At 34.3% G+C, this 26,070-nt stretch overlaps 1 protein-coding gene across 1 annotated transcript; it reads left to right on the plus strand.

Annotated features, from left to right (window-relative positions):
• Nucleotides 1-689: 689 nt before the first annotated feature.
• Nucleotides 690-25,839, plus strand: LOC133184410 (uncharacterized). The gene is made up of 35 exons (XM_061319477.1): nucleotides 690-810; nucleotides 2,413-2,795; nucleotides 2,920-3,100; nucleotides 5,417-5,586; nucleotides 5,714-6,365; nucleotides 6,455-7,894; nucleotides 8,611-8,793; nucleotides 9,988-10,208; nucleotides 10,312-10,465; nucleotides 10,570-10,673; nucleotides 10,753-11,640; nucleotides 11,982-12,283; nucleotides 12,768-12,949; nucleotides 15,339-15,599; nucleotides 16,002-16,171; nucleotides 16,384-16,552; nucleotides 17,196-17,281; nucleotides 17,443-17,502; nucleotides 17,788-17,913; nucleotides 17,999-18,124; nucleotides 18,296-18,392; nucleotides 18,503-18,585; nucleotides 19,168-19,413; nucleotides 19,598-19,994; nucleotides 20,285-20,550; nucleotides 20,655-20,882; nucleotides 21,050-21,151; nucleotides 21,279-21,394; nucleotides 21,627-21,792; nucleotides 21,892-22,164; nucleotides 22,277-22,768; nucleotides 23,026-23,158; nucleotides 23,367-23,617; nucleotides 23,705-23,876; nucleotides 24,042-25,839. The coding sequence occupies exons 1-35, from the start codon at nucleotides 744-746 to the stop codon at nucleotides 25,502-25,504; spliced, it is 10,410 nt and encodes a 3,469-aa protein (XP_061175461.1). The 5' UTR covers nucleotides 690-743; the 3' UTR covers nucleotides 25,505-25,839.
• Nucleotides 25,840-26,070: the final 231 nt, after the last annotated feature.

Below are 26,070 nucleotides of genomic sequence, written 5' to 3' on the forward strand. Positions count from 1 at the left end.
ACCTTTGCACCATGATAAACATGATCTGGTTAGTGATATCACATCACGAATTTGAATGTAAAACTGATTAACCCCTCTCTTCTGGTTTTTAGACAGAATATTGAAAGTTGGGAATTTTTAAGTATCATAGATCTTAGATGTATTTCTTATTTTTTTATGATTTTTTTAGTAAATGAATAGAGAATAAACTCAAAGATTAAAAAACATAGTCTTAAAAAACATCGCTCTCTTGCAAATTTGACAATTTTGCTTTCATTTGCTGTCTGTCTTAGCCGAATAAAATGGGTTTTCCTTACAGAGTTTCCGTAGGATCAAATTGAAAGTTTGATGATCCTACAACGAACAGGGGATTGTAAAAAGAAAATTAGGGTTTTTAATGTATGTAATTTTGAAATTTGAAAAAAGGAAAATATTTTTTGGGACAAAAAGAAGGAGTAGGATCCTTTATAAATCTGTTTCGATAGATAACTGACATTTATGTTAGTTACTCCTTACTTTAACACTGTAAGCAATATTTTAGTTGTTTCTTGATATTGTGACGTAGAGGTAATACAGACTCAGCATATGGTATCAGTGACCTTCTGTACGAGACTTTTATAATTAGTATTACTTAAGTATATTTTTTTGATACAAAATGCATTGATTGAATATGATTGTAATTTTCAGACCCAAAAGGATGCTATAAGGAGAACAAAAGAAAGCGATATTTTAGCAGTACACCCGGGGACTTTGTTCCCTCGTTAATGACTCCAGCCCTCTGTGCCACAAAATGTGGGAGTTTTAAGTTTAACTATGCTGCCGTCACCCAAGGTAATCCATCTATAAGAAAAACACAAGAATTTTGAAAAAAAAATGGAAATGTTGCATCTCTAGTTATTAATGAATAAATTTTGCAAATAAGCTCCGAAAGGACTGCAACAGAGTTCATGCTTACTCCTCTAATAATACAATGGGTATAAGGTGATGTCCGTAATCTAAATTCAGATTTCATTCACTTCGTTTACTTAAAAGTCTACTTTCGTCTTCGATGAACTGTAGTGAAATAAAAAAGAGAGTATGGTGTTGGATAAGATTGGCAGATCAAAGTTACTTGCAATTTTTAATGAAACTGACAACAAACAATCATTTAATATTTCTTAAAACATCATTATTGAAATATTCAATCAAAACTCCAGTTTAGTGATATAGAAGAAATAAGAAGTAATAATACATACTATGTGTGTGCATATCCATTTTGACAGTCCCCGATCTTAGTATAGATGGAAATTCGTTTATGGCATTGAACCAGATGTTGATTTTAAAATGAGTCGATATGTAATAACTACATGAAAATAAATATAGTATTAATGTGAATGGGCATGGAAATAATTGTATAACATTTGATATTACAAATAGTGAATAATGTATAGAGAGACTATGAGTGAGTTAGTATATCTGCTTCTTCATCCTTGATGGAAATGGAAACATAGCATCATGGAAACAAAGCTAAACATTTGAAATTTTACTGTAAGTTAGGCCTACACATAAGATGTGAAAACGAAATTTTTACAACAACATACATAAGAAGTGAAACTCAAAATTTAACAACAAAAGGGGTTGTGAGTCTTTGATGACTTCTTATCCAACAATATTTAACATTATTTAACAACATTTAAAGTATTTCTTCTTCCTTTAAGTTGTCATTAATTGTCAGTAGAAACTTCTAATATGTTCCATTACCAGTAGAAAAAATTTAACTTCTCGCGCTTGCGCGAGATTTCATTTCATCTAGTGTTATAATATTTGGAGGGCAATAATGCGAACCGAAAAGTTCACGATAAACACATTGATTCAAGTAACATAAGATATGTCATAAATTAGGTAAAATGACTACTGTTCAATTATTAATAATAAAAACCTTGACTTGAATTTGTCCTTGATCTGGAGTTCTTGTGTCTCATTGTATTCCTATGAAGCTACACAATTTTATATTACTATCCATCAACTTCTTGCTAATAGCAAAAAAATCACTATTTAAAAAAGAAACAACGTTACATATGAAAAGTTTCGCCATATGTTAAGTGCGACTCAGCTCTGACAAACATACGCAGGACAAAATAATTTCTGCTTATGTACTACGTGTTGCAAGAGGAATAGAAAATATTACACACCAATTAATGCAAATGCATGTTGCAGTCAAAAAGGAATTTGAAGCTGCAAAAAAAAATTGTATCAACCGATAAATAGACATCAGCAAAGGAACTGTGACATTGTCGTTTTAGGAACCGTGGATACATATTTTGTTTATCTTAAAATGAAAATTGCTCGCTTATTGTTGAAATTATTTTTTTCCTTCGAGGTTGATGTAACGTAAAAATATTGGTCAATTTAAACAAATGAAGAATATTAATCATGTTACCTTTTCACACATAGGCCAGTTTTGTTTCTGTGGCAACTCGCTCCCTCCATTGACAGAAAAAGATGTTTCTGAAGCAAACTGTTCCGATATGTGCGTCGGTAATACTTCTATAAAATGTGGAGGACCAGACTACGTAAATGTATACAGCACATCTCCACCAATTGTTGGACTAGAAATCACACCAAGTGTGTCGCTTATTGAGACCGGAAATGACGTATCATTCGCCCCTAGTTACGAATCAGCTGGAGAAGACTTGACATTCCAGTTAGATTATGGAGATGATGGAGGTAAAACAGACAAGAACCAATCAGCGCCTGATATGTGGACGACGAAATATTTTACACCAGGACGGTACCAGATAACATTGTTTGGAAATGACAACCAAAACTCTATTGTGGTTTGTATTATATATTTGTATACTATTTGAAAATTAGTAAGAATTGAATAATATGATGTCTCTGAAAAGAATACCGTTTTGCCGTTCTACACTTTCATATTTTAAGCACATAAATTTATTTTAGGAAAAGGAAGCGACTACCGCGGTTCTGGTGGAAGCTCGTCCCCATAATGCATCACTGTCATGTCCAGACAATGCAGCCACACACGAGGAAACTATATGTATTCTTACAGTGATGGCTGGAACCAACCTAGAACTTACAGTAGATATAGATGGAGTCCAGCACTCTAAATTTTATATTTCTGGTAAAATAAAAATTTTCATTGTATCTGAAGTATTTACATAAAGTACATCGTCTTCAATGAGTTCATAGGATGAAATATATGATGTGCTTTATTCAAGTTTTCCCAAGAAACGGTGTATACGTTTGGTGGCTTACTTAAAAAGGATGATTTTTTTTTTCAAAAATACGATGAGAAATATATCACACAATCTTAATACTTTCAAAGTTTAATTTTTTCTCAGGACGAAATAATACATTTATATTCTTTTCATACAGAGTTATAGGCAGGACACCATTTCCTTATCCCACTGCCCAGTGAACTTAACCTTTGAGAAATGACCAAGAATTAAAATTGTGACACTTCTTTATAATAGAAAACTATTTCAAACAAGATTTTGATTGCTTTCGCCCTAATAACCATACCCAACCAGCTCGTCTCTCCTATTGCTGAGAAATAACTGCATAAATTAGTTTATATATCTAAAAAAAAAAAAAAAACCAGCTATTGTCTACTGTTGAACAAAATCTTTCATAATATGAATTTATAAGTGCCATGTTAAAAATCAAAATTAATTTAACTTTTTTTAAAAGCCACAAAAGTTATTCTATAATTTACATGAAAAATGTATACATGTATCAAATTAAGCATTATATGCACAGGTGAGAATATGACCATGGGCCTCTTATGATATCTCAAATATATTTCAGTCTAAAATTAAAGATTGTAATGAAGTAATTCTGAATTTATAAGAGGGAGTTTCAGAAAAAAGAGGGAACAGCCAAATTTGTACCGTGAAAACTTTTTCGACCTCAAGTTGGCCACAAGGGTGAAAACTAAAATTCCGAAACAATATTGCACACCCGAAGAACTCCCCCATTTATCTTCCAAAAGATATTTAGGCTACTGCGTAAAATGTAAGAGAAGTTCTGGGAACCAAGTTTTAAGGAGGGATTCTTGTCTGGTTTCTGACTAGGTGAAATATTCAAAGTATATCTGCTTATATGTCTTATATATTTAGATGTAAGGAATTGAAAAGATCATATTTTTCTTTCTTCATCATAATTGTACAACTTTAAATAGAAATGGTAAACTGAATTTGAAATCTAGCAGGGACTATATTTTTGGCGGAATGGCGGCGTATGAAAATATCTCCTTTTCTGCTTCTTAAAATTACTATAGAACAATGAATTTAGTTAAAACTTTTAAACAATCAGAGACTTAAAGAAATTTTCAAATGTAGGTAAAATTAATAATAATGAACTAAAGTTTTAAAAAATATCAAATAAATATGATGTTCCAAACAAACTACAATTTAATAAGCTTTTAAAAGCTTCCAATCTAGGTATAGAATTGAGCAAAAAATCAAAAGTGTTTTTTTTCTCTTAGTAAACGGTCAAAACTTTTTGTTTTTGTATCGTTTTGTATTTTTATATAACTACTTTACCATATGTGAAAATAAGAAAAATTTAAATATACGACGCATATAAATAGAACTATCCTAAAAATTTAAGACAAATAGAGGGAATTCAGATTAGCCAATATCTATTTTCGTTAAATTATTTATGTCAACTTAATATTTCTGTAGTATCATCTGATAGACCCTATATGGTAATATCTTTTTATGCAAAAGAAAACATTTAATCTTTTGAAATAGAAGTAGGCATCGCATGATTAGCAACAGTAATTTTTATTCGTAATGTCAAGGAAAAAGATGACGACCTTGACCTGACATTGCTTCTAAAATAAATCTAATTGATACCATCACTTGGTGATAATGTCTTCTTGAATCTATTAAAAAATTCCATTAATTTTTAAAAACAAGAAAAATGAGTAGTAGAAAAAGTAAGAAGTAGAAAGTAGGGGGGAAACATCATTTTTAACCCCATTCGAACCCAGGATAAAATTGAAATTTCGAAAACCGTATTGCACATCTACATGATACCACCATTATCCAAAAAGATTAGTTGATTACTGCTTGAAATAAAAGAGGAGTTTGAGGAAGAGGAAAATGTGACAGACGGACGGACGGACCAGGGTAACAACAAATAAACCCGAATTTTCTTAAGAAAAGGAGGGTATAATAATATAGAGAGATCAGTAATAATAAAATAGGGCCACAATATAAAAAAAATGACCAAAAAATGCAAAAATAGGACTAGCTTGATTTAAACCTTATTAAATATGCCAAAAGGTATATGCAACAAAAAAGAAACTATCTTATTAAATTTGCCTTAATTTTGAAACAAAAAGAGCACCGGTGGATGGAGGGAAGGAGAAGTCAAAATCTTCTCAACATTTTCCTTGTATCTTGCTATTATTTTATTCTTTTCAAAACAGATCCACCAATATACACAGCGGGACCTGCATTCATTTCAATGTCATCATCTCTATTGCCTGGGGAAGTAACAAGTGATTTTGTAATTATGCCGGCATCAGAAATACAGCAGGATGGAACGCTGATTGGTTTTGAGTATTATACACACACAGCGGGAGCAGTAAATTTCTATGCAAGTTCATACAAACATCACAATTTCATGAAATATTCATGTCGCAAATACATCGAAAACATATCATTTGAGTTTTGATTCAGCAATGACACGAACTATATTAGTTTCAAACCTTTCTCTTTAACAGATATTACGACCATCATGCGCAGATTATTGCTTTGATAGCAATCAATGCACTGGAACTTGTGAAAACCTTTATGAGCGTACATGTTCACCAGGTCTTCAGTTTTGTCCTGCTTCCGGTGCTTGCTGGGATTACATTTCTCCTACATGTGCTTCACCAACAACAAGATACAGTGGAGCTCAAAGGACAGATTTAACACAAGTTGCAGCAATACCCCACACTTTACTAGCTTCCCCTGCATATGACTATCTATCCATTGATCTAACTGCATACAACATAAAAGTCAAGCCAGGCGATATAGTAGCATATAAAAGCCTAGGAGGTGTTTTGAAATCCTTTTCTAGTTCATCTCAAGATTCTGATTTGAAAAGTGCCAATTTTCTCTCACTTGCAAATGCAGTTTCTTTGAGTTCCCCCAAAAGACATTTATTAAGAGCAGTTGTATCAGCTGGAATCGATGTAAAATTACCGTTTACGTTTTCAACGTTTGGTTCCAAAACAGTTGGAGTACTTGTCAAAAATAATGATCTCGCAGCATCTTTGACGCTCTCTGAGGTGATGAATATAATAGAGGGTATTGACATGTGTGCACTGGACTTAGTAAAGTATGCAGAGAATGGTAGTCCAGTTCAATTTCAAGTGTTGCCACATACAGGTAAGAAATGGATAGTTGAATTGATAGGGGTTTTTTTTCCGTTAAATCGTCTTGTCTTTGCTTTATATGTTGTATGTTTGATTTTACAGGCACTAGCATAATCTATACTTGGGATCATGGCGACAGTTCTACAACAAATGTTACAACTTTACAACACACTTATACCTACACAACACCTGGGACGTTCCCTGTTAATGTCACCTGCTCAAATGCGCTAAGTTCTAAATCAAACTATACGACTATAAAGATAGAAACCAGAATAAATGGTCTTTCTTTATCAGCTTCTCCAGCAGTTACATCGCAAGTGACGTCGATAACTCTTGGAATGACGAATGGATCTGACTACATGTGTGAGTGGAAAAAGAATGGTGTCCAATTTGCTATGACAACCTCAGTAACGACGCCACCAAACGACAACTTTGATCACATTTTCACTGAAGATGGAACGTACGAAATAACTGTAACATGCAGTAATAACATCAACAGTCAAACAGTGTCCGTTATTGTGACTGCCCAAAGAAAGATCACAGGCCTAGCCCTCGTTCGCGCAGGTGCCCTATTGAACACACCTTACACAGTTGATTTCGTGTGGGATGATGGATCTAACCCCCAGTTTTTGTTGGAATTTAATGGAGTGTTACAAACCCTTTCTATTGACACATTTGCAAGAAAAGGTTCTTCTCCTGTTTTTCCAGCGGAGGCTTCCATAACCTCATTTCCAATGAATTTAACAGCATACAACTTGGTTAGCAATGAACAAATCACAACAAATTTTGGAATTGAATCAGAAATAGCTGGCATGAGAATTACGTCCGACAGTGCTATCAATCCTACTCTAGGATTTGGAACTGTTGCTAAAGATGATGTGGTGACACTGACAATTAGCGCAACAGGGGGAACTAATGTCAACATACAATGGGAACATACGGTTGGCAATTCGCCACCTTCAGTAACGCCACAAAACATACCAACATGGACCACGAATGTATCAAAATTGTTCACACTCTCCACTTTAGGAAATCATGAATTGAAAGTGTCAGTCAGCAATGCATATTCTTCAAACACATCCACTTTCAGTTACCTTGCAATAGCTCCAGTAAAAGATATCCAGTTCAACACAATTAGTCCCGTTCTGTTTTTACCACCAGCTGATGTAGTTTTCACGTTTTCTCAAAGTCCAGTTGGACTTCCACCAAACGAAGCAACAATAGAAATAGATTATGGTGACGGACGTCCAGTGGCATCTCTTCCATTTTTATTGACAAATAGCTATCCTTATTCCTACAGAGAGGATGGGACCTTTACAGTCACCGCCAATATCTCCAACATCGTAAGTCACCAGATTGTTACGACAACAGTTGAAGTAGTGGAGAAAATTGTTGATCTTGTGATAGAACCAGAACCACCTCACGCACCCCGTAATGATCCCGTAGATCTACGGGTGAAAATGAAAAGAGGAGGAACTGGTGCCAAACTTCAGCTAAGATGGAAAATTGAAGGAACCTGGACACCCTACCAAAACCGAATGGGTAATGTTATCAGACAACTCTCCCTGAATGCAATGTAACCGAAGCAAAAAATTATAATATTGTAAATGAACGAAAAATCTGTTGTTTTCGAAGAATTCAATTAGATAAAAGAAAAAAAAATACTTCTAATGAAATAGACAGACAACAATTTTTCTTTATTTCATGTGCGATTATCATTCTACGAAGGTCAAGCAACTGCTGAGACAGGATTATTTCCCTTCATTTTTCAAGAGATTCCTAGTCAAACTATTACAAACATAAGTATATGTAATGTTAGTTACATCATACTGAGGTTTGGTCAATGGCTGTCTTGTATTTAAAGGGAGGGTTGTAACTGTCAGAAGTATGATTCTGATTGTGTAGAGCACGTTTTTCTGTTGTTGTTTTTTTTTTCGCATAAATTAAATGGACTTGACCAAACTATAAGGCTATGGACACTTTCAGCGGAAGAAATATAGTGGTCACTCCATTCATACCTTGTAAAATGTCGATAATACAAGTTTTATGCACAAGCAGCGCTTTTAAGCATTTTCTTATAGTTACCTTTTACCTGGTTGAAGGAAGAAGGTATTATATGTAGTTGTCCTTACCATTAAAACATCAAGAATTTCCTGCATCTTTTGAATTCAGATCTTCAATTCTTTACGTGGTTCATTGAATATTCTTTTGTCGTATGCCGAGATATTTCCTACGATAATAAATAATTAATATTGCAGGGTCTAGTCCAGATGGTTTTGATTCCAAACTTTACACCTATACAACAATCGGTAGCGACACAATCCAAGTGGAAGCCAAAAGTGCCTTGGAGACAAAGACTGCTACCTACACGATCTTCTGTGAGGAAAAGGTCACGGACAACTTCCAGCTAACGTCAACTTTTCCTCAGGATTTTGCTCTTAGTGAGAAATAAATTAATGAATGATTATAATTTCATTGTGGTTGTAACGTGTCATCGTATAACGTATTGCCTATGTCACAAAATGATTGATGTCAAAAACGTACTGGTTTTTCTGCTTGGTGTTGCATTTCGAATCTTGCACAAGTTAGAGTCATTTTTGAAAGAAAATTGTTTCCCTTTTACATTATCATAGAAAATTATATCGAAAGAAATAGATTTAAAAGCTATAAAAGATATACTTGTATAACCAGGGTTGGAACAGTTTACGCTTTCTTATAGACCGCTTCGCAGTATAGCTTGGGTAGCTATTAAATTCATTTCTTTTATGTGTGTCCGGTTTTAAAAATCACAAAAAATTAATTTAAAAAATCTTTTCAAACAAAAAATGTCATGTTGTACAGAAATATTAAAAGAAAATATTTTGCAATAAAAATTATTAATTGGCACATATACGAGGGTTGTACCAAAAGTGATGTCACACCCGCTATAAAATCTTTAATAATCAAATGTTATCAACAAGATTTGACGTTCTAATGTCCCTATCTATTTTGAATTTCGCCTTAAAATTTCGATCGATTATATAAATTACATTTTAAAATATTAAGATAAACACAACTTACGTTTTTGTCTATCGCTGCACTATAAGAATGTCACCGACGTCGTTATGACATTACTTTTCGGCACTCATTTTCAGTTCATTTGCATATCTTTTTAACCTCTTGTGCTTCTTTTTAATAAACATTGATGCTATTTTGCTATATATCGTCTTGTTTTGAGTTGTAGTATTAAAATTATTTGTTCTTTGTCCAAATGTTATACATAATTTCATTCTTTTATGTGTAAATTTAATGTATCATCAGATTCAAAATGAGTATCGAAGAGGAACATCATAACGACGTCCCTGCATTCTTGCCGATAGAAGAGACCCAACGTTGTGTTTATTTTGATATTATATAAAGTGTTGCATATCTGGATGAAAATAAAATTTAAGGCAAAAGTCAAAATAGATAGAGATATATACCGTATTAGTATGTAAAGTTTTGTTGATAACATTTGATTATTAAAAATTTTATAGCAGTTTTGACATTACTTTTGGATCAACCCACGTATGTAGAATCTGAACCCACGTATGTAGAATCTGAACCCACGTATGTAGAATCTGAAAAATTATTTACAATTATTTTATAATTAACAGTACAAAAGATATCATACACGATTACTTATGACGACCCCATTCCAACAAATGCCAAGCAGAATATTGATTATGGTGATGGAACAACTGCAAGTGACGTAGCATTTCCCATCATGACCCAGGGAGGCAGCAAAACGTGGGACTTTACTTACAGTGAAGCTGGTCACTATTCCACAACATTCACACTGTTTAACAAAGTCTCATCAGTAACAAAAACAGTAATGGTAAGAACACTTTCTGATTGGTTAAATAATTCTAAACCAAAGACAACATATTTCTATAATTTTAGTGTCTACGTAATGATTTTTTTACCTTCCCTCTCTATAGAGTGGCATCTACCGAAAATTTGTTGGTTGTGATGCTGTCCTCAAATGGAAGCCTATAGTTCCTCTAAATGGATCCGACTTGGATGGATTCGGACCCTCCAAAAATATTTTTCCACGCGACAGACCCTTAAGGGTACACATTACATGCACAGCAGGTATATCAGGTTCCTTTAATTAATGTCATTAATGAAGGTGATGGACATCAAAACAACTAAATAAACACAAAATAATTCTGTTTCTTTTTATTTTTGTACAACAGGGACTCTTGTCTACTATGATGTGTTTGCCCAAGGAACAGTTAACTTTTTAGCATGCAACAAGACAGAGAAGACTTTGTTTGAGTTGGACTTTACAAGTCTAGCAGTGAGTAAAATGAGATTTATTTTAAGTCAACATCTTTTATTCAAACTACTGCTTTTTATAAATATTATCTTTTTTCCAGGCTGAAACATATACTCTTTCTATCAAACCAATAAACCCGATACACCAAGTCACTATAACCAAATCCATCGAGATGCAAGACCCATGTAAAGATATAATAGTAGATGATGGTGGCCTACAGGCTTCTGCTTATCAATGGAAAAAGTTTAACATAACCTTTGGAATGCAGGGCACTGCTACATGCTTGCATGTAGATTTTGGTGATGGTACTCCTGGCGAACTATATGGGGACGCCTCGATGTGCAGTACTTTTACTGGACCAGCCCCTTATATAGGTGCTTTATCTAACATAACAGAAGTACAACACGAATATATGACCATGGACACATTCATTGTATTTGTGAGAGGATTTAATGCGTATTCCAGTTGCTCTGCTAACTTCACTCATGTGATATCGGATGTAGATTGTTCACAACCCAAGGTTAGCATCAAAGATTTGAAGCCGGTATTTTACAACCCAGAAGAGGTGAAGCGAAGTGCTCAAGTACGGATTGTCGGTGTTACAGATATATATTGTACACAAACACTAGACAATGTAAAAACATGGACAGTCCATAAGATTGATGAAAACACAGGTGAAGATGTACAGGAAATAGACATCACAAACTTGCCGTCTCATCAGACCGCAGAATTAGCTTTACCACCCCGCTTCTTGGATTATGGTTCATACAGAACAAACTACAGAATGGAAATGGTGTCAACGGACTTTGTCCAAAACGAAAACTTCAGCGCAAATGTTGACCATTACATCAGAGTTGTCAAGAGCGATCTTGTTGCCATAGTGTATCCTGGTGGTATGACTAAAATCCAAAGAGGATTCGCTAAAATGATTACAATTGAGCCTGAGACATATTCCTTTGATCCAGACGTTGCTACAGGGTTTCCTCAGGTATGAGTTTCTTGAAAGGGGTTTCCACGCTTATAGAAATATAGTAACAAGGGTGTATTTATTGAGACTCTCTTTTCACTATACCAGTATTTGATACATTGATACTTCCACAGAATTAACAAATCTAAATTGACAGATACATTTAAATCAGATTTAACTTACCTGAGCAACTTAACTTCCTTTCGTTATTTCTGATATCAATGTAGTTTAATAAATTATATTACCCTTAATATAAAACCAAGGATATGAAAATAAGATTTAAAACGTGCAAAGGGATAAAATTGTCTCTGGGCGCACTGCTCAACGATAGTATCATGATAAAAATAATTTTTTGTCTTTAGACGTTTTCAAACTTCACTTGGTGGTGTCGAAGAAATGATGAGACCTTTCCTAGTCCAGATGTTCTTGTTGTACCATACACTACCACACAGCTAGGAAGTAATCCTGCTGACAATGGCGGTTGTTTCAAACAAGGACCGGGGAGAATCGATACTTATAACGGAACACTAAGTTTTGATACCGCCAACATGCAAATAAACCAAACCTACGTTTTCAAGATCCAAGTTCAAAAGGACGATAGAATGACTGAAACAACTGCTGAATTAGAAATAGTGGCAGGAGATCCTCCAGATTTGACTATTAGGTAATGTTTGTATTATATATATGTCATTGTTGCTAGTACAAGTATACTTTGCAATGAAACAGGTTAAGATAATGAACAGCGATCGGTCATTAAAAAAACTACAATACAAATCTGTGAATAGGGCATAAAACCCTGGAAATTCAGGAGGTGGGATCAGTTTGCTGTTTACATCAACGCAAATGCCAATAGTTTTAAAATGTATGAAAGAAAGAAAAATAAACCTGGCAGATTGTCTTTTTTCACGGGTATTCCACACTATGACAGCTTAAAAACTGTCAATATGATTTTTTAAATCGTTTTGCCAACAGATAGCCAAAGAATTTGATCAATACACTGCAGCATTACGGTTTATTATTAACAGATTTATCAGAACATGATACTTCGAAACTGAGTATTCTTCTTGAATAATAGTTTTATTTCTGATTTTGTGGGATATTTAATACATGTAAGTTTTATATATATTTTCATAATTGATTTCTTTAAGTTGTGGAACCGCACTCTGTATCCCCCGACAAGGTGGACAACTCGTACGTCCTTCTAGTCGTTTAAGTCTTCTTAGTGAGTGCTCGGGATGTACACCTGGCACCCAATTCGAGTGGAAAATCTATCAAAGTAATTATCAGTGGACCTGGAAAGAAATTCTACAACTTCCTACTTATGTTGATGGTGAGTTACTCTTGAGCTATTAAATTGCATGTTACTTGTTTAAAATGGACTGTGATAAACCAAAGAAAGTCATGCACTGCATCATATTTAAACTGGTTTTTATCGGTTTATTTTTTTTTTAACAAACAAACATTCTGAAGCGGTATTTAATCATACTTTCAGGATCTTAAATGATATATTGAAAGTTAAATTTTTCATTAATCATATATTACTAAAATGTTAATCACATCTTCCTATGACGAATCTAGCATTAAACGGAAGAATTGCAAAATATATTTTCAAAGGATAAAGCAAAAACAATGGATGAGTGGTTGTATTGAACAATGATTTTTAAAGGGAAATGGGGGGGGGATCTTTGCATAATTTGCTGTCCTTTTTACGATGGCCCTATGATATGCTAAGATTAGTATTATGTACTTGATTTCTCTGATGCACCTACACAAATCTCTGCATATATATCTTTTGTTGGTAATATTTTGTTTGAATTTATTATTTATCAATCATGGCCAATTTTAATTTAACACTTTTTGTGCATGTATTAACAGAGAACAACTATGATATTTTTTCATTCTTTTGATGCAATTTATTTTCAAATATCTAGATGGACTTTATCATATAGTTTTTCATATCACTTGTTTCAGCATGCTATTTTGTATTTATTAACTAAAAATTTCTTTTATATGCTGCTCATATTAATACTTTAAAATCTACTTTCAGGAGTAATTGGTAAGCAACTATGATTGTTATTGCCGAGTGTTTTTAAAGGTTGTAGATTCTTTGTCCTTTGCATCACCGATTTTAATGTTTAACTGCGATTTATAGTATATTTTAGTCACATTAACACAGAGTAATAAGTTGTTAAGTAGAGAATACATGTTGCCTTTTTTATTATGATTCATGTAGCTATTTAATCCATACATAATTTTTCACTGGGAAAATTACTTCAAACAAATGTTGTTAAGCATTGCCTTATGACAGAAGTCGGATTTAAAAATTTGCAAATTTTCAAAGATTTATATTTAATGGGTTATTATGGTATCGATAATATACCTCATAGAAACTGGTCTGACAGATGTTTAAAAGTATTTCTTTTTGATAACCAAAGGTAAAACTACGAAAAGACAATCTCAAATAAAGTCACACTACAAACCTTTACATAACAAAAAAAATTTTTTTTTTCTATTTGACGGGAAAATGTGCACCAAATTTATGAGAAAATCATAAAATCCATTTAGTGGTATATAGTCCATTTTCATTGTTTGTAGAAAGCCATTCAGTTTCAATATTGCTTGTACATAATTATTTGCAAATCCTGCATTGCCTATACAGATGGTCTTGTGCAATACCAGGGATTTTATAGGTCTTGCGCTACCTATGTTTGCCTTACAGAAGGTCTTTGGATATCTGCAATTCTCCTTCAGAAGACTTGGAGTACCAATATTGACTCTATTTCGAGAGTGGTGTTGCCATGTCCATATCAGCTGTACAGGGTTTTGTAGCGCTTGATATGACTTTAAGGTCTTGCAATACCTCCTATATCTATGCAGAAAAATCTTTTATTCCTTCGATGACTCAAAATCCATTTATTTCGCTCACACTCAATCAGTGGTTTATGAGGTACAATAGTTTTGATAAATAGGCACTTTAGATGTCTTTTGCTGGTTGAAATAACTTTACAGATTCTTGGTTTTTGTTTGGGGGTGGGGGTGGGGTATGCCAGCAATGGCTGTACACTGCTTCTTGTTTAACATTGCAATGCAACTCGTTGTACAAATACCACTGTAATACCTGCATCGGTTATGCAAAAGATATTTGGTCTGAAGTGGTTCTATACAGAGCCAACTATATGAATGGTAACACCCATATTTCGTTTTGGCACCAGAACGGTAACACCCATATTGCAGTTGGTACCATAATGTCAAATAAATACACACACTAGTCATTGAATGACCAAAGATATAGATTGACAAATAAAGATTTTAAATAGTTCAGTGGGTTTTTTTTTCATCGAGTGATTTCATTTCTAGAAATACCGGTAGCTGTCATCACTGGAGGGTTTTTTTTTCATAATTATTTCTATTTGTGAACTGAAATTAGCTCGTAGAACTGTTTAGAATATTATATTCAACTTTGTCATTTAACTCCTATTTTATTTTCATTTTTCACACATGTTATGTATTGTACTTTTGCTTTCATCATCAAACTTAGCTTTATTTTTAATATTTAGTATGCTCATCTGAATTAAAAGAATTTTTTTATCTACCTTTTGCCACAAACCTCGCGCTCGAAATATTCTTTGTTTAGAAGTTAAGAATCTTATTTTTTGTAAAGCTTATTACATTTGATAAAAGAGCATTCTGAACTGAAATAATGTTCTTTTTTTTAATAGGGGTTAACTCAAATAGCATTGCAATCAGAACATCTATGTTTGATTTGGATAAAACTGTAAAGACTTATCTGGTTGAACTCCATGCCAAGCGCGAGGATGGACAGCAAGCCAAGGCATATATGAAACTATTCTTAAATGACCCACCTCGTAATGGAACATGCACAATCTCGCCCATCGTTGGAGTAGCGACGGTAGCGATCTTCGAGGTCACGTGTTCTGGATGGATTGATGAAGATGGCATAGATTCGTATCGTATTTACGGTATATTATCTTCCAACACAGTTTATCATTTTAAATAACTTTTACGAATAAACTTTTGGCATATTTATTTTAAAGAGATTCGCCAAACATACGATCGCATAACAAAAGTAGTTTGAGTTTTACTTGAATACTGTGAAATTACTTATTTTCATGAGGTATTATTTTCACTGTTTTCGTGGCATGAAAAAAACCCACGGATTCATATCCCCACGAAAATTTTCATCCTACAGTATTTTCAGTTTCCTTTTCAAACAGTAAATTTGAAGTCATCGATCAAATATTTTCTCCAAAAATTACAAAAGTTTAAATTCATGTACGGTATAATTCTGATTGCTGTTTAAATGATTTCAGGTTAAATTAACATAAACTTTTTTGAAGACTGAAATATTTTTTATCAATCAGTTACCTTCAAAGATGATCCCCAGGAACGTCTGATCATTTACGGTAGCGTCTCCTCCTACAGTGTGCAACTTCCGGTAGGACCAGATTATGACGAAAACAAAATGCAGGTTTTTGTACGCATCGCAGACGTATATGGAGCAGCAGTTGACTATAATATAGGAATTGTTCAGGTACTAAATGCTGCATTGCTGCTTCAGGACAAGTGCGAAATGGAATTTATCGTTTCCTTTCAAAACAACTAAAGTAACAAATTCATAATGAAGGAAGAAAGGCCGAGTTTATGATTAATTTGAAAATATTTAAATGATATTTGAATACCAAATTATAGCGTTGAAAAAAAACTTGTTGTTTCTATATATGTATGCAGTGTTTCTACATTTAGGTTAAGCCAATGGCAAGAGATGAAGTTGTCGAAAAACTGGGGGCAATGCAGGTGCAACTGAAAGATGAACTTGACCTCGCCTTGGCGCGGGCGGATCTTAGTCAAGTTAACGAAGTGGCATTGATGTATGCCAGTATGATCAACATGGCGAGTAAGAATGGAACATCAGGTTAATATGCATGAGTAGTTTGCATCCTATTCATTTAACGATATATATCTATATGCTATTTAATATGTTTGTATATAAGAATTTCAGGTGCGAAATAAAATTGTGTTTGAGAATATTATCTGAGGTTACAACAAAGGTAAGGTCGTTAGACTATACGCATGAGTAGCAGGATTGATATTACATTCACACTGACTGCATGTGAAGATTTCAAAAATGAATGAATTGTGGACCAGTGCATGAAAATGTATTCACCGACAAATAGAGCATAGTTCATGGATATATTATTTAAGAATATTATTAGAACACCCTCATCAAATAATAGGAGAGATGTCTTGGTGCAAACAATACCATATGCATGTCCCCAGTAATTAAAAAAAAATACGTATAATTAGCTGAGTCAATTTTCAAATTAATCCATCGTATGCACTTTACGTAGATTTCAGTTAGAGATTTTATGAGTTTTTAATTGGACTTATTTTTCTTGTATTTATAATTTGAATTGGATTCCGAAAGTTGATATGCATTTGTTACAATAAAGAGTTAAATGACAAAATATTTTTAAGTTCGTTGATGCAGTTCTTTAGAATGTATTACAATAAATCATTATTTACTAAATTGATAACCCTAATTACCGTAATTATAGAGTATGCCGGTGTAGAAGTCGCTGGAACTCAGACAGCGACAGGACTTGGTCCGGATTACGTAAATCGAACAGGCGCATTTGACAAGGTATCCACTTACTAAAATATAATGCTCCTTACAGAGAAATCTGTATTATAAATTCTGCTGATGGTCTATCCTTAACTATGAGTTTATCGTAATATAAGTATACCAGTATATATTTTCTTTTCACTATCAAGAATTTTGACAAGTTTTTGTCTTATTTTTAGTCATTAACCACTTACGAGAAAGAAGAAAAATATCAGACTGAAAGAGAAGTATATGCCCAGGTACACAAATTACACAAGACAATTCTCTTTATATGCAAAAATTTGCTAAGTGTCTTTTAGGTTTTTGAGTTCACCCTATGCAAATGCTCTAGTGAGAAAGATTACTCATGTGAGCGTTGTGATCTATAATCTTATTTAGAATAAACCAATTTTTAATTTATTTTTCTTTTACAATTCTATATTTTTATATAAATCAAACTTATTATAGTATTTTTTTACATACTTATATAAATCATAGAATGTTTCAAAGTGTGTGATTAATTTTTTAATTTAAAAATCACGTAGATTACAAACCAGATAGCAGATGCTTTGCAAAGAGTCACAATAGCTACTCCCTCGTCTATCGCCCTTACTGCCAGTACGTGCGCCGAGGTGACCAAATATACCGAAAACTGCGCAAGAAGTTGTCAGGTAAAGTGATGTGCATTTCATTTTTGAAAAAGTAATTTTTCCCTGTACAGATATAATTCAAATTAATAGTTTTCTATTTTAATAGGAGGGTATTGAGAATGTAACGCTGAACATGATGAATACTTTGGAAGCTCAAGCAGACGAGATTCCTATAGAAGAACTGACACTTGCCGCCAAAGGAATCATTAACACACTCTCTAATCTCATTGAGGTACTTTTTTTCCATGTGTTCACATCAAACAAATTGTTTCTAAAAGAAGATGATTGTACTTAGAACATAATTAAACCTCTTAACCTACATTTAGAAATAAACCGGGTTTCAATAAATGTAGGTATTCCTAAGAGCCCTTTGTAACTATTGGGGTGACTTTGTTATTTCTAGGCTGGGAATGTTCACACCGAATACCCTACCAATGGTGATATGGAATCAGTTGCTCCATTTGCTCATTACGACACAGACTTAGAATCTGTAGAAAAGGGTGAATAAATATCATGGAAGTAAAATATACATTATGAATAAAAGCTTGCAAATTGCAAATTTTAATGTGTTCTTGCATTGGTTAGTAATTGAAGACTTATTTTGTTTAAGCTATTCCATCCAGTATCACTAACCGCGAAAGGGCAAATAAGAAAGTGTTAGCTTATACAAATGAAGATTTCCAAGCCAGTACTGTAAGTTACGATTGAAAGTGTTTTGTTTGTTTATTTGTTTTTTTTGTTTTTTTTTTTTTTTTTTTGTTTTTTTTTTTTGTTTTTTTTTTTTTTGGTTTTTTTTTTTTGGTTTTTTTTTTTTGGTTTTTTGTTTTTTGTTTTAGTTTTTTTTTTGTGTGTTTAATCTTCCTCTCAACAATTTTTCACTCATATGGAGACGCCACCACTTGCCGGTGGATACCTGCAAATTTTGAACTATACTCGGCATTCAGGGCCATTGAGCAGTGAGTGATTTTCTTCGTGCCAGCACCAACTGAGACACGGGACATCGGTTTATACGGTCTCATTCCAAGGACTGGTCTCCACCTCCAACAGTGGGATTCGAACCCGCGGGCGACCGATTAAAAGTTGTTATTTTTTCCGATTAAATGTGAAATATAAAATAAGTTGTACCTAGTCTCTTAAATATATATATGAACATATATTTGTTTTAAAATACATACAAAAATAGATACATTTACAATATTCATATCAATTATTCAGATTATAAAAAAAGAAATATGAAATTTTAAATAAAATTATACTTTCATTTTGCATCTGCAGACCCAAGGAGTACAGCGCACAGCCGATTCGGTGTACTCAAAGCTGAGAACGATCTTCCAGAAGAGTCTGGTAGAAGGAGAGACCCCAGTGAAGATATTTACTACCTCTATAGTTCTAAGCTTTGAGAAGAACCGAGCAGATCAGTTCTCCAACAAGACGATCAGCCTGGGAGATGGAAGTTTTGATATGCCAGATTGGTGCTCTCTCAAAGACACGTGTAATCCAAATGATACAGTTGTCCTACAAGTAAGAATTGCTTCATCAGTTTTGTCCATACCAGTTGAATAGGAAAGAGATATTCATGTGGGTTTTCTTTCAGGCATACATTATAAAAACATGAAATACAGTATAAACATATTTATCAGACTAAGAAAATGTAAAAATGAAACATTTTGTTACCAATTTTTAAAAAAGATTCTTTTCGATTTAGTCATCTTACTCCATCTTCCATCCACATGCGTTCACTCCACAAGCCAAAGATCTATCAAAGTATAGTGGATCTCTCAGCATTGATCTTTATGATGCCAGTGATAGTCCTATACAAGTCACTCAAGCAGTGACACCAATTCAAATGAAGGTCCCTCTGGACAGAAACATGCTGGTACCTGGGGAGGAATACGTTATCCCATTTATACCTGACAGAGACTGGGAATACTTCTTTTATCATACAACTGAGATCACATCTTCTCGTGCTGCTCTACAAGTTCGATTCCGATTGGAAGATCTTAATCTGCAGTTTCTGGTGTTAGTTAAGTTTGGTGACATCAAAAATATTTCAACAGAATTTGATCATGTCTGTATGGTACCCAGCAAAATGGAATACAAAGGTGTGTTTTTCTTTAGTAAGGTTTAACAGGACCTGTTTAAGCGGTTCTGTCCTGTCAATTAAAATCAAATAATTCAGGACAAAATGTTAAAAAGCTTTCCATTTTTTGTTATCCATAATTTACAAACCACCATAAATTTGAAATTTATATAAATTCATTATTTTAGATTTTGAAAAAAATAATTAAATGGTTTAAAAGCAAAGCTTTGAACTTGAATTAACATACGAAATACTAACCGTCTGTTGATTTAAAACTGATTCTGGAATAAAGCTTATGTTTTCTCTGAACAGGATTATTTGGTACTGATAGTACCCCAGACCCCTATACTTGTTTTGTTGGAAGTGATGTCATCAATGGTTATCAGGGTCAAGTGACAATTGGAGTCAGACAAATGTCCGGTGTGGAGCATGATTATTATATTTCTAAGTCACATGTACCACCAACTTTCCCGCCTGGAAGTGGTGCATTCTCAACCAACTACACCATACAGACCGTGAGCTCTACATGCCGTTTTTTCAATGAAACAATTCAAGACTGGGACACAAGAGGATGCGAAGTAAAATTTAAAATATTTAGCCTTTAACTTGTATATCTTTTTTTGAATTGGCGAACAAATTATTTCTTAAAACCTATGAAACTCTTACTGTGGTGTCTTTTTAGGTTGGTCCTTTGACAAACAGAAAACATATTCACTGTGTCTGTACTCACATGACTACATTTGCTGGCGGCTGGGTTGTCGTTCCGAACACCATTGACTGGAACTTTGTGTTTTCCAACATGGACTTCTTTAAGAACCCCACTCTCTATATTACGGAGATCGTGATTTTTGTTGTCTATACCATTGCAGTTATCTGGGCTCGATACAAGGACAAGAAAGACATAGAAATGGTAAACAATATATCTCCTTAATTCTTCCTCTTATAAGGGTATTTTAAAATGCTCAATTCATTAGTCAGAACCTGCAGGTTCAAATGTTTCTTTATCGACATTCGTGTACTGTACGTCGACTTCACAATAAATAATCCATTCCTGTCTATTAAATTGGTTTCTTGTAGCTGGGCCTGACTCCTTTAGAGGATAATGACAAGAAGGACAAGTACTATTACGAGATTGTAGTTGTCACAGGAATGAGACGTAAAGCTGGTACCGACTCCAACGTAAGATCGTGTTTGGACGGACCAACTAGTTTCTTTTTCTTCTATTAGATATATAAGACACATACTGTGTAATATTTGACTGTCATTCAGCTGAGAATCTTCATTAATTTGAATGGTTTGACTGTAGGTGAGTTTTATATTGTCCGGTGATGAAGATGAGACAGATGTCAGAACGTTCAGTGACAAGAAGAGGAAGATCTTCAGACGAGGTGGTGTGGATGGATTTCTCATGTCTGTTCCAAGGTAGACACTGTAAAATACCCAAATCAATTTATATTAAGATTATTAAGTTGATTGAATATATACATAGATTTTAAATTTTATATATAATTACCTTCTTCAATAATGAAATGATTGACAACGAATCAAGCTTCTAGTATTTTTATCAATAAAGTGAATATTGCAACAAGTTTGAAAAATCACTAATTTTGTTAGAATTTTTATCATAACAATAAAAATTTATTTTTCTTTTCAGACCACTGGGAGCTTTGAACTACCTGCACATCTGGCACGATAATTCTGGAAAAGGAAAATTTGCCTCTTGGTACCTACGGAATGTTGTTTTACGCGATGTACAGACTGACCAGAAATACATTTTTATTTGCAACAGGTGGCTTGCTGTTGAAGAAGACGATGGAATGGTACAGTATCATCTAATCTGCATAATAAAAATTCACTTTTACATTTTATCCAAAATCACAAGTAAGTTGTTCACACTTTTTAATTCTTCCTTATGTTAGATTGACCGTCTGATACCTGTAGCTGGCAAGGAACAAATGACAGAATTCAGTCACCTTTTCACAGAAAAGACAACAAAGAGTCTAAGTGATGGTCATCTCTGGTTCTCTGTTATAGCCAGACCTCCTCAGAGCAGGTTTACACGTGCCCAGCGTGTGTCCTGCTGTCTTTGTCTTTTATTCATGTCTATGTTGACAAACGCCATGTTCTACGAAAAAGGAGAGTCTGACAACAATGCCTTCACCTTTGGGCCATTTGCTTTGACTCCTGAACAGGTACTGAGTTCGGCATTTTAAGTGCAAAGCCAATTGCTTTTAAAATTGTAAGTAGATGCATGTATTTAGTAAACCATTTTTGATGATAATATTGATTTATTTGTTCTTAAAGATATACATTGGAGTAGTAAGCAACATCATAGTGTTCCCTGTCAACTTTCTGGTCATTCTCATTTTCCGCAAATCTCGACCTCGAAATAAGCGACCATCTCGTGTGGCAAAGGCACTAAACGAGAAATCAAAGCCAGTGGCATCCGTCTTCGATGTTCATCCGACGCTAAAGGGCTCGAATGAAAGTGGATGTCTTACTCCATCCAAACTCATTGAAGGGGCCCGACCGGAGACAGCTATCACTCGGAGTGGCACGTCCATGTCTGTCGTAGATCTGGCGGAAAATGGAAACAAGAAAAAGAAGAAGAAAACTTGTGATCTTCCATGGTACTTTGTCATTATTGGTTGGATCTTACTCTGGACGGCGACTCTTGTGTCCGCCGCTTTTGTTACATTTTATGGTGTCATGTTCCAGGATATTAAGTGCAAGATGTGGATAACGTCCATGCTGATTTCCTTCTTCACCTCTATCTTCATCACACAACCAATCAAGGTAAAGAGAAATGAAAACGATTAAAGATAGCTCTCTGATTACTTAGTAATTTTTAACATAAACTAATCATAATAGATGACAATATTTATGAATTTTGCTGGTGATGAGATTTTAAAATAATTTTTGCTACCTGTAGAGCACTGTGATAGCATAAAACATGGGCCAAAAAAAATTCTCAAAACATTACTAAATTAATACTGAGAACAAGATTTGTACCAGGTTTTTTGTGTATAAATCAACACTATTACTCTATATAGGTAATCCTGACAGCAATATTCTTCTCTCTGGTGATTAAAAACCCCGGAGGAGATGATGACGAAGAAAATAATGAGGATGAAGAGAAGCCTCCTTTGGCTCCAGACGAAGAATACCTTCATGATATAGATAACAGTAATGCCTTTATGTAAAAATATTATTTTAAAAATGTTTGAAAAAGAAAGTAATTAACGTATTAATTAAAGCACGTGAAGGGTGATCGGCTCTAGTTGAAGTACATGTTAACTACAAATTAAAAAAAATGCATGTATTTTTTTCCTAGAAAATTAATCTTCTTGCAGCTGTTCATGTTAAATTCCACTAACAACGTTCTTGCTTGTAGTGGGCTTCGTCAAACCCAGGAAAGCTGCTTACAAACCACCAGATCCACGTCTGTTGGAGAAAGCGCGGGAAGTCAGACTAAAAGAAATCAAGATGTGGGGTGTAGTGCGGGAGATTGTGTTTTATTCATTTTTCTTGTGGATTCTGATGGTCATTAGCTACAGAAATCGTAGTTATATGTCCTACTACTACAAGTCAAGCTTAGAGAAGGTTTTTATAAACACCAACGACACAAAACACCATTTCCTAAAAGTAAGAAAAATTTCACATTTTAGCCCAAAATCATCAAATACTTTCCTGGGGTTTAGGTATGGGTAAAATATGGAACGTCTCTTTTAGATAAAGAACAAAGATGATTTCTGGGTTTGGGCGCAAAGTGGAATGGTCGATGGTATCCGAGCCGGTGTATGGTACAATGATGGGCAACCAGTATTTTTACGTGGCTACATCAATGACAAACAATCACGAATCATGGGATACGCTACCATGCGACAACTTCGAGTTAAACCAGGTGAGGATTGTTGTGATTAATTTACATTTTTTGAAACTCGTAATGCATATATATGTACATTTAAAAGAAAAAAATATAAGGTGGAAAATATTTATAATTTTTTTACAGATACATATTTTATTTCAAATTCTTTTTGCACTTACAAACCATGAATCTCACTTTCAGGATCCTGTCGAGTCGCCGATGCAATGCAGTCAATTGTGCATGAGTGTAATGATGAATACGACATGCGAGAGCAGGACGAGGAGAACTATGGTATTGGCTGGAATCCTGTTTATCAGAATGCCACTTACACAACCGAACGGGAAGAATACAGCTATACCGAGCCCAGTGTGTTGGATGGATATCCCTACATGGGGGACAGATTTTTATACAGTGGTGGAGGTTATGTTGTGCGCCTTCGTGGAAACTCGACTTTATTGAGAACGAAACTCCATAGTCTTGAAAGAGACGGATGGATAGACAAGTATACTCGAGCGATATTCGTGGAATTCACCGTTTATAATCCTGGAATTAACTTGTTTGGGATAGCGACGTTGCTTTTAGAAGTCCGTCCAAGTCAGGGTATATTTCCGTCCTATCGTTTTGAACCCGCCATGTTGTTACCGTACATGACTGACGTAATGCTTTTCCAAATAGCTTGTGAGATAGTCTATTTTGGTTTCACTGTTTTCTTTATTTTCCAACTGTTCAGAGGCATGCTTAAAGAAAAACTCGCTTATTTTAAACAGTTCTGGAATTTAGTTGAACTCGGAATCTGTTCTATGTCAGTGACGGCCATAGTAATCTACTTCTATCGTATGTTTGAAACCAACCGTCTAACGGAACGATTTAAGGTTTCCCACGGTAACGAATATATGAAGTTTCAGTATGTAGGAGCCTGGAGTGAACTCTTTAGTTATATAATAGGATGGTTAGTCTTCTTTGCGTCACTTAAATTCCTAAAACTATTGCGATTCAACAAGCGAATGTCCTTACTGGCCTCTACTTTAAAGAACTCTTGTAAAGATTTAATGCACTTCAGTATAATTTTCAGTATCGTCTTTTTGGCATTCATCCAACTCTTCTACCTGGTCTATGCTGGAAGTCTCACATCATTCAAAACTTTTATCACGGCTTGTGAATCTGGCCTCACGATGATGATGGGCAAGTTTGATATTTACGACATGAAAATGGTGGAGCCAGTAATGACGCCATTTTTTATTTTCGCTTACGTCGTTACAATAACGTTCATCGTTGTCAACATGCTGTTGTCTATTCTAAACGAGACATTCGGCGCTGTACGGTCAGACATTGCAAAGCAGAACAACGAGTATGAAATTGTTGACTTCATGATGAACCGCTTTAAGTTGTGGACGGGATTAGGCATGGCGGATAGGGGTGTCCTCTCTCCAGATGATGTTCGAGGGAACAACACAATTGAAGGCACGATCGACTTATTCCCGGATCGAATTGAGCAGTTATTGTCATCTTTGTCACATATATATAGTAAAGAAGAACGACTTGATGCACTATTCGAAATGAACGCTGCAAAGAGAGAGGACTTAAAGACTTCCTTTGGAAGACTTCCACCTACTAAAAGCCAAAAGTATCAGGATGTTTTAACAACTGTGCATACAAATTATTAATAGAATAAAAAGTTTTTGCCGAAAAAGTTGATTCGTGGTTGCGGACAGTACTTGAAGCAGCAGTATGTGTAATACAGCACAATATCGACAATGTTTATCATAAACAGCTCCGATTATTATAAAATGCATGTCTGGAATAAATATTAGGATGCATTTTCAGTCTAGTCTAAACTATTTCTGGTCAATACTATACTAAGTGGAAGGGCTATTTTCAGCGTTAAAAGACTTGTTATTTCTGCACAGTTGAGATTCCTTTATAATGATTCAATGATAGAAATTTCACTTAAACGACAGTAAGTACCTAATATAGTACATGTATATGTTTTAGTTATAGAATAAAGTGTTCAAGTTTATTGAAAGTTCATCATTTATATATTTATAATCGTGTTTAGAAGTTTATTTTGTCTAAAAATGATCAAAACTACGAATTTTGGGCGTGTTTTATTGTCATACATCCTTTCACTTTCACAAAATAAATTCCATTCTTTATATATACGGAAAATGTGTATTCTTTTCCGTATTGATAAAAGATAATACAACTGTTATCAAGAAGGTCGTAATAGAAT

The sequence above is a fragment of the Saccostrea echinata genome, unplaced genomic scaffold (assembly GCF_033153115.1).
Source record: "Saccostrea echinata isolate AGI-Se365-2 ecotype Australia unplaced genomic scaffold, CSIRO_AGI_Sech_v1 ptg000010l, whole genome shotgun sequence".
Lineage (NCBI taxonomy): Eukaryota > Metazoa > Mollusca > Bivalvia > Ostreida > Ostreidae > Saccostrea > Saccostrea echinata.